Source organism: Neopsephotus bourkii, unplaced genomic scaffold (assembly GCF_033783945.1).
Source record: "Neopsephotus bourkii isolate Nb327-2 ecotype Australia unplaced genomic scaffold, CSIRO-AGI_Nbou_v1 NB_1630, whole genome shotgun sequence".
Classification (NCBI taxonomy): domain Eukaryota; kingdom Metazoa; phylum Chordata; class Aves; order Psittaciformes; family Psittacidae; genus Neopsephotus; species Neopsephotus bourkii.
In genome coordinates, this window is record NW_026902105.1 from 5582053 (window position 1) to 5595049 (window position 12997).

At 39.3% G+C, this 12997-nt stretch overlaps 1 protein-coding gene across 2 annotated transcripts in view; it reads right to left on the reverse strand.

Annotated features, from left to right (window-relative positions):
* Positions 1-7022: 7022 nt before the first annotated feature.
* NUDCD1 (NudC domain containing 1) overlaps positions 7023-12997 on the reverse strand; it is a 34697-nt gene continuing 28722 nt past the window's right edge. For both annotated transcript variants that reach the window (XM_061373395.1, XM_061373396.1), the window contains exon 10: positions 7023-9710. In XM_061373395.1, coding sequence (XP_061229379.1) covers positions 9418-9710 — 293 coding nt within the window. In that variant the 3' untranslated portion in view covers positions 7023-9417. The remainder of the gene's footprint in view (positions 9711-12997) is intronic.

The window sequence follows — 12997 nt, forward strand, 5'->3', positions numbered from 1 at the left end:
GGAGAGTGAATGGCTAGTGTGCAACATGCTGGGTATAGTCTGTGTCACTGAGCATACCACAGAAAACACGCCAGTTTTCTTTTGGGGATAAAAAGATGTAAAAAGGAGGGAGAGAATAAACCAGGTAGATGTGATTCATCTTGTTTGATGTAGCAATAGAAAAAAACTTGTCAACTTGAGCCATTCCCAGGGTCACAGAAAGAGGGGTAATAGTTTTCATTCCTACAGACGTGATACTTCTAGGATGTAAAATATCTCCTTTTTTGTGCTGCTTCTCAGGAAGGATTGGTCTTTTCTTTCTTCTCCCCTCAGGTCTTTCTACTGCCCTACCGCAGGTGCAACCTCCCCAGGCAGGCAAAGCTATCTGGATGAGCACTGGGCTGAAGAGAGCTCTCATGAGCTGGTTTGCTGTCAGTAAAAGCACATGAAAACCACAAACATCATGTCCAGGATTTGTCTGCCTTCAGTATTTCTCCTGCTCTGAGTGCAGAGAAGGAAAATTTCCTCCTACCTGAAGTACCCCTTTGAACGAATCCACACCTGCAGGTCTGGGTGAGGGTCTCGGGGGCAGGACAGAGCCGCGAGGGATGCCTCTGGCTCCACAGCAATGGCAGCAGGGACAGGGCAGGTCTATGTATGGTGCCCAACATACTGAAGAAGAGAGCTTTCCATAAGAGCTGCATTTTCAGCTTTCAAAGTGAATGTAAAGAAGTTTTAAAAGTGCTGTTCAACATGAATGATTGATGGAGATTCTCCAGCCCCCATTCATGGCACAGATTTTAGTACATCTTCAGTTACGACGGAGTTGGGTATTCGCCATAAGAACAACAGCTTTACTAAGAAATGTTTCATACTGTAAAACAAATACCTTTTAAAATGTAATTTACCGAGAAAGCAAGCAACTAATTTACTTCCCCTGGTATTTGTCAAACAGCCCTTCCTCTTTCTTTCATGTGTGGCTGCAGTGATGAACTCCAGAGCTCATCTCTTAATGATGCTGGCCTATAGCCAGGTCCTCAGCTTTCCTTTTACCGCATCCTAGGAGGACTAAGCCTGATTGTAAATGAGTAAATCTGAATCCTTTCCAGGAGGAGAAATCTTAGCTGCTGTAAAGCACCATAATCTGGCATAAAGCTCTGTTCCAGGTGTGTCTGAGCCATCATATGTGAGGGGAAAGGCAACCCATACCTCCATTTCTCCAGCTGACTCACTATCACCTAGGCATTGCTCATCTCCAACAACATCAATGCAGCTAGAAAACCAGCTAACTTTAGCATTTCCCTTTGGGATCTTTGTGTCATCCTGTGTCAATAGCATTTCAGCCCAGGAGAAAATCCAGCCCAATACAATTTAGCATGAGATGTATGGCAAAACAGTGCCCCCGTTGCCAGCAAATGTGTCATGGTTCCACATACCACTGTTAAAAACATAAAAGCAAGAGAAATAAAAAACAATCTCTGACAAGTAAGACACCAATTTCTTATTTATCAGCAAGCACCATAAATAAATGGCTCTGCATAAATAGGAACCAACCAAACCAAAACAGCCAATTGGCAAAAATGGAAAGTAGTGTAAAGCTGTAATTCATCCTACATGTTAAACCTCAGGAAGTGGTAGATAAGTAACTTCTATTTATATATAGAACTAAGTGTATAGAGTAGTTCACAAAAACCCTGATCCCAAACACCTGATCATGCGAAGTCCTGAACTTGCCAATATTTACTTGCAAGTGAAAACCAGACAAAAGCCTTATCAGCAAAAGAAGTGAGATCCGTATTGATAGAATGAACTGAATCAAGTAGTTGATGATTTATGTCATATCCTTACCAGCAATAGCTTTCTGCCCATATTGTATTTTGACTTATGTTTTCACATTGCTAACCTGAAGATTTCTAATGGATTTGGGGTCATTAAAGTTTGCTGTGGAGATCACCAGGTTATTAAGTTCATGGGCTTCAGGGGCAACAAAGCATCTCAAAACATTAAGCTGGCTGGTAACATCATGTGCGTAAAAAATAAGGTTGCAGCAACAAAGAACCTCTTTCAGAATCCTTATGACCATCTAAATTCTAATTGTCTGACCAAAGCTCCTTCTATACTGAAGACATCACATCTTAAATCATGTCTGCCTTATCCCTGACTTGCTGCAGTCCCTACTTGACAGCTTACAAGAGGTAAGCTTTTGAGGTTGAGACGGACATGAATCTCTCTCTTGATTACAGTAAAATTCAGAACTCAGCATACAACCCAGCTGTGACACTCATCCTGACTGGTAACTCCTCAGCAGGCCATGCATGCTACCAAGCAGCTGTCTGCTGGCCAAGTCTTGTCCAGGAGATGGCATCTGGATAGGGTGACCACTGAGTATTTTGTGGACAGGACAACTAAGAACTTCGGGTAAAAGCATACAGGTAGAAAGGGAATGCACACATCCATCATGATGGATGATGGATGTGTGCAGCTATTTCACCTGCAGATAAATACATCCTGCATCTGCTTCCCAAGAGAAAACCAAACCCCTCAAAAATAAAAAGCCAGACGATGGACATGCGTAAAAAAGTGCTTATGAACATAAGCCCCAACAGCAACATCAGCCACATCCCTCCTGAGGTGTTCAGAAAGGCTAACTGCTCATGGGATTCTAGAGAGAGGAACCAGCACAGGCCACGTTAGGCAAAAGGAAGAATCAGGTTTTCAACCTAATTTTTCTTTTCTGTCTCAAAGAGAAAACAAAGATGTTGCTACAAGAACTCATAAATCCCAAGTCAGTGATCTTCTGACATGCCCTGTTGCCATGGATATATGTCCTGAAAAGACAGCTCCAGACATCTTTACTTTGAAATTACCTCTGCACAGTTTCCTTTTCTGATAAAAGTTTGGGTTTTCTGCCAAAGAAAAGACCCAGAAGAAAGGACGGAATCTCATATAAAAACCTTTCTCTAAAAGGAGAAAGAATGTATTTTGAAGTCATTGAGTAAGCATGATTGATGGGTCTAAAGGAATTTGGAATGGCTCTGCTTCAGTAATTCAAGAAGTTACTGATGTTGATATTAATAAAATCATTCTAGAGCTTAAGATAGAAAAAAACTGAAAACATCTGGAAACAGATACTATCTACAAATTTATAAAAATAAGCAAGCCCCTTTTAATCTTACCTATATTTCAAGTCATAGCAGAAGTCCAGACTTTTTTTTCTTCTTTTTAAAGTCCTTTTTAAGGGCTCCTTCTCTGAATTTTAAGCTGTATGCTGGCTTGGGTATTTTTGGCTTCCAAATGTTTGTTTATTGATTCAGCTAGTTTCTCAAAGCACCAGCATACGAACGTCTGAACCCCAGCAGGCTCATATATATCAATGCTTAGAGTTATTAATTTCCCTAAGCAGTACAGCCATTTGCAACCCGCTGCCATATGGCTCGCTTCTCTCCTCATCTTCTGTGCATGTTTTCATACATATAAACACACATGATACTCAATTTATTAAAAAATACCCTCAGCTTTCTCTGAATGTTTTCCTTAGCTGACAACAATCATACACCCTGTTTCCTCTCAGGTATCTTAATGGGAAGAAAATCAAAACAGCTCACAAAGCAGCACATCTTCCCTGGCCTGGCTTTTGAAGCATTTCTGTGAATGTGGGCTCTGTGCTGTCATCACAGGAACTCTAACCCACACCACAGCTAAAGGCACAAAAGTTGCCTCCATTAAAATAGAGAAGGAAGAGAGAGATGGCCCAGAAAGGGTGTGAAAGCAACATGCCGTGGTTCAGAAACTCATTGTCTCCCAGGAGCCCTTAGGGCCAGACCTAAAGATACATGCAACAGGCAGAATGAACAGCTTCAAAGAGAAAAATCATTACAGGTCAATCAGCAGCAATTTCAGTGATAAAGTGAATGAATTAGTATTCAGTGGATCTTACTTCTTTTCCCACAAAATCTCATTAGTTTTGATAAAAATAAACACGCATTACTCCTGCATCATTTCTTCCAACTTGAGGCATCTGCTCAGTACTTGACCTCTGAACTGTTTTAAGTTTGGGCATAATGCAATATGAGGCATCAGATATTAAATCCTCAGCAGAGGAAAAAAAAGGATTCATAACTGATGTTTTCACACAAAGCAGTTATCATGACATTACAACACATCTATGCCAGACTTAGAGGTGTTTGCTTTTTGATGTGGGACAACATCATGCATGGGAAAACTTAAACAATAAAGATGACAAACAAAAACGACCATACAGATTCCAAGAGGCCCTTGAATCAGGATTTCTTCACATTCAAGAACTTACTCCCAAGTGTAAATATGTGTTTTACCATGCAGCAAAATACTTATGCTTAAGGTCAGACTGCTGGCTTCACAACAGACAGACTTGTGATCAGGTTAATGAGGTTAATGAAGAATCTATGCTTTGCTGTGTGTAAAAAGTTACTGTCTGGAATTCACCCATCTTCCCCAATACTTTAAGGCAGTATGAATGTCTATAGGTGTGTGCATACATAGGTGTAAATGAAAACACAAATGTGCACACACAACTCTTGCACATGCAGAATACAACTAATACATTAAGAAAAAATAGTGGATCATGTACATTCATCATACCATAATAAAAGTGACTCTAAAATGATTTGATTTTTTAAAGTCGAGTTTCTTGTCTTGTTCTTGACAATTCCTTGCAAGTGCCAATTTAACACTGTCATGGTTTATAAAGGATATTTTGCCTAGATCAGTAAAGATTATAGCTAAATATTTTCCAGGTCTACATCTGAACATGTTAATTGACTCTATCATCATATTTTAATCAATACCCAGCTACCACATCATGATAAACAACTTTGTTAAAAGAAAATGATTTCTCAGAATTAACCTTTTTTTAAAAGGGGCAGAAAAATAAAAGACTCCAGCAAATGCTTCTCCAAACAAAGTAACACTGAACGTTGAGTTTGAATTTATCGACCAAAACCTGTACTTGATACTTGATTCTCCCTCAAATACTGCAGCTAAGTTGTTTTTTGACCTTGTTGACCTTTATCCATACTAGAAATGCAAACGCATTTTATGGGGAGGAGGGGAAACAGATCTCATCACATCTCCAGAGAGCTGTTATGAATGGCACATAGGACTGGTAGCACAAAATGTGTTAACTTAAAATACAACTTGTTATTACATGCTAATGTGTGATTGACTGCAGGCTTCAAGTTCATCTAATCTGCATACCAAGAACAGAAACTATAAATTGACAGAAGGCAAGGAAATTCATAAGTTATAGTGGTAATAATGTCCATTACAGAAACAAAGCACAGCAAACTGAAATAAAAGGCATCAGCCTTATTTGTTACTTTCACAGGATCTACTCCTCCATTAATGAGGAGCCACTTTTGACACAGGACATACATACGGACAAAATCCTTCCTCTTTTCCTTCACTCTCCTGCAAAATGCACCCCTGGGTTGAGGGAGAGAGAGAAGAAAGTGCAGCTCTCTCACCTTCTTCAATCTAGAAGGGTATGTCCCCATCATTTGGTTCTTGTACACAATGACAACACAAGAGGATGTAGCGTGCACTGTAACACAGGAATACACCTGAACACTTACCAACTCCCTGTTTACTACCTCTAAATTTTGACGTTGGTGGACCTGGGCCATGAAAAAGATTGCATGGGGGTTCTCACTGAAATAAACAGGGAGTGCAACAGTGCACCTTGCAGTGCAGACTTCACCCTAACAGAAAGCTCCTCCACATAACAACTATTATTTTAGAATCATAGAATACTTGGGGTTTGAAAGGACCTTAAGATCATCTAGTTCCAACCCCCCTGCCATGGGCAGGGACACCTCACACCAAACCATGTCACCCAAGGCTCTGTCCAACCTGGCCCTGAACACAATCTTGAACACTGCCAGGGATGTAGCATTCACAACCTCCCTGGGCAACCCATTCCAGTGCCTCACCACCCTCACAGTAAAGAACTTCTTCCTTATATCCAATCTAAACTTCCCCTGTTTAAGTTTTAACCCATTACCCCTTGTCCTATCACTACAGTCCCCAATGAAGAGCCCATCCCCACCATCATTATATGCCCCCTTCAAATACTAGAAGGCTGCTATGAGGTCTCCACACAGCCTTCTCTACTCCAGGCTGAACAGCCCCAACCTTCTCAGCCGATCTTCATATGAGAGGTGCTCCAGGCCCCTGATCATCCTCATGGCCCTCCTCTGGACTTGTTCCAACAGTTCCATGTTCTTTTTATATTGAGGACACCAGACCTCTACACTCACTCCAAGAGAGGTCTCATGAAAGCAGAGTTGAGGGGCAGGATCACCTCCTTCGACCTGCTGGTCACACTCCTTTTGACGCAGCCCAGGATATGGTTGGCTTTCTGGGCTGCAAGCACACACTGAAGCTGACTCACGTTCATTTTCTCATTGACCAGCATCCCCAAGTCCTTCTCTGCAGGGCTGCTCTGAATCTTTTCTCTGCCCAGCCTGTAGCTGTGCCTGGGATTGCCCTGACCCAGGTGTAGGACCTTGCACTTGTCATGGTTAAACATCATAAGGTTGGCATCAGCCCACCTCACAAGCGTGTCAAGGTCCCTCTGGATGGCATTCCTTCCCTCCAGTGTATCAACCAAACCACACAGCTTGGTGTCATCGGCAAACTTGCTGAGGGCGCACTCAATCCCACTGTCCATGTCAGCGACAAAGATGCTAAACAAGACCGGTCCCAACACTGATCCCTGAGGGACACCACTCGTAACTGGTCTCCAGCCGGACACTGACCATTGACCCCAACTCGTTTGCGCCATCCAGCCAGTTCTTTATCCATTGAGTGGTCCATTCATCAAATTGATGTCTCTAACTTAGAGACAAGGATGTCATGCGGGACAGTGTTGAATGCTTTGCACAAGTCCATTTTAAGGGATTCATTTTTATTTTTCAATTTTGTTTCAGTAGCATAGGAAGGATACATATTTGAAATGAACAGGAATCCTTTGGAATAATTAAAAAAACCCTTTATTAATAAGGTAACATTTTTTTCCATTTATTTAAACTAGTAAAGAAAATGCATGATACATTCCAAATACACAGCCAAGGAAAACACTGAAAAAGAATATTAGAAATAAATAATGCAAGTCTATAAAGGCCAAAAGTTTTCACAGAAATTCTGTAAACAGACTGTGATTGGGACCTCTCAGGAAGTACTGGGTCTTAAAATGTAAGATTTCAAGAAATAAAAAATTGAAGTAAGGTTCTCAGAAAACCACCTCTTTTAAATATCCACTTCCATACTTTGTATAAACGTACATTAATACACTAAACAAATAAGGATTAAAATTAAGTGTACACAGAAATGGAAATGCTGATAGGAAATGCCTCCCTGTGGCTTGCATCCATTTCATTCTGGTAGCTTGCTGTGCAACATGCATGCAAGGCTCCTCAAGGCAACAAATCCTTTAACTAATACAATAACCTTAACTCTCACAGAAAGCAAAATAGAAGAGAGACTATCCGACATTTCCTTTCCAACAACACCATGACTGCAATAGATGAGTTATATGGGATAAAGGGCTGAACTTCTTCCCCATGTTCAGTTTTTCCCAGGAGCAAACAAGAACTCCCTTGAGTTGTCATTCCATATCATAATTCTGCCTCTGAGGAGGTAACCATTTTACTTGACTTTGTTTTCTCTTTTTGCAGGACACAGCACAAGTTTCCAGGTATCACCCACAGCAATAAGATTTTGAGAAAGAAGTGCTGAAATTCTTCATCTATACTGAAGCTGCCTGCAATAGACCTGAGGTGACAAAACCCCTTCTCCTTTATTCCTGCATTCCCCAAATATCACAGTGTTCCTAACTCTGTGTTCCCAATGATTAAATCTCAGGTTACTAAGTAATATTCATATAAATCTATAAGCACTTTATGTTGCAAAGTAATCATCTATATAAAACCTTTTTTGATGGAGCTCCGCATGAACTCTACCACCTTGTTTGACATTACTGCCCAACAATGACAATGTAGATGCAAACCACACACGGAACAGTAATACATTCACTGAGCCTTTTTAAAAAACATTTTCAAGTCAGTTAAAAAAAAAACAAAACACAAAAACAAACAAATCAGAACAACCACCAAACACCAGAATGAGAAGGGAAGGTCTGCAAATCAAAGTCTGTTTTAACTTACGCAGATAAAAAACTTGACACTACTGGATATACAATACTGCTGCATGGAGGAGGAAAATCAGGTTCCTTGAAAGGCTCCTGCATTTGGAGGCATTTCTGCAAGTCGAAACTGCTTGTCTCCCTCTTCAGTTCTCACTACATGATTTAATAATTTCACTGACACAAGTCTGGAGAATTTACAGGAGAGTCAAAACAATCACAACTAAGAAACTGTAAGTCCATAAAAAAGGAACGCTTATTTTCCTCACAAGTAGATTTTTACAGAGGTCTGAAATAAGAGATGCACCATTAGGCCACCTGTTACAATTGTGTCTGTCTCAGTAATCTGTGGCTGTCTCAGTACTTTGGTACAACAGATCACAACAGCTTTCCTGCCAGTACACAACATATGAGACATTCTTTGCTATGGGGTTGTAAGTAAAATATGAATAAAAGAATGCAAAACACCCCAGGGTGGAGCCGTCACAACTGACCCGTTTTTGGTTTAACTGTATTGACAATGTCTATTTAAAATAAAACTAATACCACCAATGGGTAATCACACTGACCCTTACTTTGCTTCAGGAAAAAGCTACTAAAAGCTATTCTAGTGTCTCCTGAAATACGAACAAATTTTACTGCAAGTGTTAAGTCCCAAGTCAATAATCTAAATTTGCATATGCAACAAAATGATTCCATTTGAATTAATTACCTGTATAAGAAACATAATATTCCATTCATTCCATTTACATTTCACTTGATGCTACTGAATATTGAAATATTAAATAATTTTTTTTTTGGACAACAGCACTGGAATTTGGGATTTCTTTTCCTTACGATACACACTTCTTTGTATATTGTATGCTTGCAACAAAAGGCTTTATCTTTTTTATCTGACTACTTTTTTCATAGGTAAACAGTGGCATTTAAAAACAGAAATGAATTCTCAAAATTCACAAGTATGGGAAACAGTTGGAAAAAATAATGCATAAATCTATCCACCTATGCAGTAGCAGCTTCTGAAAACTGCTTTGAGAAAGCTGTTAGTGCAGAAGACATCTTCCCATAGATCTGAAAAAGCTTACTTCAGAGACAGCCAAGTTGAAAAACTTTCTATCTTACAGATAAATTTTAATGAAAAATTTTGATTCCCCTTTTTAAGCTTCAGCAGATAGTTCTGAACTTCTCAGAGCATTTACCTTGCCAATTCTTTAACAAATCATTAACACAAACTGCAGCAGAATATACTGAATAAATTAATTTCCAGAGTTCACCTTTATTAAAAACAAGGTTTTTGTTGTGAGAACAAATAATCTCTCACTTGTAGCTTGAAAGCCTAAGATAGGATCATTGGCTTCCAGGGTTGTTACTAGCTGCTTAGCAACCTGTCCGACTTGTCTTCCTTCCTTCCTGTTGTACAGAACTGTGGCCAGAGGAGTCGGCTGGCGATAGATGAAAACTCGTCGTAAACACTCACAGAGAGCAGCGTAGGAATAATCTGGAGCACAAGCCATGAACTTCTTGTCTTGCTTTGATGCTTGGACGTAACCTGCATAGCCCAAAAGGAAGTAGAAAAGCTCAGTAATATATTAGTTTCACCAGCATTTTAACTGGCTAAGACAAAAATCAAGCTTAGCTTAAAAAATAATAATGCAGTTAGAAACAAAAAAAGGAGAGAGATCTATGTCATTATTTAATAAGCCAATAGGTTTTGGAGGTCTGCAGTGGCCAATTTAATACCAATACATCTTCCCAACAGGTGCTTCTAATGCATGTGTGTGTACAGCTAGATACTGCTCCCACATCTAGCCTCTCAAGGTCTTTGATTTTCTCAGAAGGATCATAAAGCATGGATACACGTGACCCAATATTACTAGCCTAAGCAGAATAACCCTCTTCTCTCCTCTCATCTCCCAGTTTATAATTATATTTACAGTTTAAGATTTCTGAGCCTACCTAATCTTGAACAGGCACTTGGAACTTCCTTCAATTTAGAACTGCGTACTTTTCAACACAGTCACCTTTGCTAATGTTCACTAAGAAGAAAATCATTCCTTGCCTCTGTCATTACAGAACTCAATTAGTAAACAGATGTATTTCAGACCAATTTCCTTTCACACTTTCATAAAGAGACTTGAGACAAACTTTGTAAAGCGCTCTACCTGATCACTTTAGATCAGGTAAGATAATCTTCCTGAAAGGTTATCTGCTTAACTTCCATTGAACAATGCATGGCAATGGTTAACACTGAAAGACAGCATCTCTGAGAACAGCATGCATGACAAAGCTTACTTTTTTTTGGCTCTCCCTCTTCACTTACTATCAGAAGGTAAAGGTGAAAGTACTTGTACTGGAGCTGGCTGGGATGCGGTTAACTTTCTTCACAGCAGACCTCAAGATACTGTGTTTTGAATTTGTGACTAAAATACAATTTTGATCCAACAGGATTTTTTGGCTGTTGCTGAGCAGTGCCTGCACATTGCCACCATTGCTATTTTTGAAGCTCTGCCAGCCCCCAGTAGTCTGGGGATGCAGAAGAAGTTGGGAGGGGACACAACCAGGACAGCTGACCCAAAGAGCTCAACCCAAGAGTTTCTTGCTTTTGCTCTTCCTGTTCTCTCTCGTGTCCCACTGTGGGTAGAGAGGGGAATAGGAAGAGCAAGCAGCTCTGTGGTGCTTAGGTGTCCACCTGGGCTAATCCACAACAGGATCATCACACTTCAACATGCATTTCAAGCCTTGAGGTTATTATGGTTGTTCTTTTCTTGTTGTTTGGTTTGGGGCTTTTTTGCTTGTTTTGTGGTTGGGTTGTTTGTTTTCTATAATGTTAATCTGACTTCTAAATTTACAAATGCTTGCTACTGTCCTCAAAACACCATCTCTGTTCAAAGCCAGCTTCGCAGTTTTCACCACAAAACAACTAGTAAATATATAGGCAGACTATCAATTGACATGATTGCTGTAGTGGGAAATATTAGGACAGCTAGAAAAACTTTCCAAGTGTAGGGTTCGTTAATTTAATTCACACATTAAACATTGGCAATAACAGTAAGAGCAGGATTTAAGGTAGGATTGCAGGTAAAAGAAGCTTTTGAGCCGGGGGACTTGTATTTAAATGGAATTTGACAGACAGAAAATGGTAAGCTCTTGATTTATGTTCATTAATAATATTTAAAATACTGATTTTTCATTCATCATCTTTGTATAGCTTGTTTAAAGCTAATTCCAAAGGTTCAAGCAGAAGGAGGAGGAAACAGGGCTACTACCATTGCTTTGGTCAATACAGTGAATATGGTAGGTTTCCAGAAACTAGGAAACTCGCCTTTTAATCTAGAAAATACTAATTTTTACTAATAGCTCTTTCAAACTGCTTCTGAATTTGGCTGTAGAGAAACAAGGTGATGATCTACATCACCTCTGGCACTTAAAGGTGAACTAGATTAGTACAGAAGTGTAAACTTCTATATAATACTGTAAAATAATAATACAATAAGAAGAAAAAGGTAGAGGGCAATGTTGTTTTTTGCCACCTTAGTTACAAAAAGCTCAAAGATACCATAATTTCCTTCCTGTCATTTTCAAAACAGTAGAAACACATTCTTAAAACAGGAAGATGGAATCAGCCCAGAAACCTGAAACTAAAAGTAACTGGGAAAAAAAAAAAAAAATCTTAATCTTTGGGATCACTTTTTTCCCCCACCATAATGAAACCTGAAATGAGTAAACAAAGAACAAATTGTGAAATTAATCTCTCATTAGAGGATTTGTTAAGATGCTTACAGTTTAATTTGATCTTAAGTTAAAATAACAGTTAAAATCAGTTATGTGTTATGACAACCTCTGTGAGCTCTATAAAACAGCCAGTATCTTCCCTTTCATTCTGGACCCAGAGTAAGTGTGGTGTGATAAAACAAATGTATCTAGGGAAGGGAGGGAATAAATTGTCACACTCATTGCATTATTGAAGTATTGAACACTTAGAGAACATGAAGACTGTAATTGCCACAGCAGACGTAAATTCTAGACCAGATTAATTTTCATGAAAACTGATTTATCTGTTTCATACACAATAGGTATAATACTGGTCTACACAGACCGTTCTATTTGATCAATTCCTACTTCTGCATCTGTATTTTGCAAAGTACTTTCTGCTTCTGACCTTTAGGATTCTGCCTCTAACAAGTGGGTGAAAACAAATTCTTAGTCCTGAGTGCAAGAATACATCAATAATTCTTCACAATCACATTTACTGCTTTTCTGGCAGTCTGTGATTTCAGAAGAGCTAGGGGCTTCTTGAACCACAGCTAGAACAGTTATACTCTTGACTGATTTTTCCTGTCACAATAACTTTTTTATTTCCCTAAAATTCATGAAAACGTTCCATGTCCACTTTCTCTGTCAGAGTTCCATGAATTAAATGCACATGTTAAGTATTTCTTTGAGCTTCTTTTGAACATACTATGTGCCAGCAACATTTGATGCTCCTAGCTCTTACAACAGAAGAAACAGTGAGCAATCATGCCCAAGTCTTCAGATCTGTCACCTGGGACAAGGAGACAGCAAAAAATCTAAAGGTCACTTATTTAAACATCTTATTACCATAAGCATAAGCATTACCATCTAGACATGTCATGAATGAACTGCAGCTGCTTCCCTGATGATTGCTGTGTGAGAGTTAAGATAATGACTGTGCTTTGTAGTCTTTAACTCAAGTTCACTTATTCAAGGCACATTCCTTTTTTACTTTGCAGTACCGTGCTTGCATCCTGTATATGGTCTGAAAAGGCTTATTTTCCTCCCAAGGCACAAATATTTATTATGTTCTAGTATTTTAAA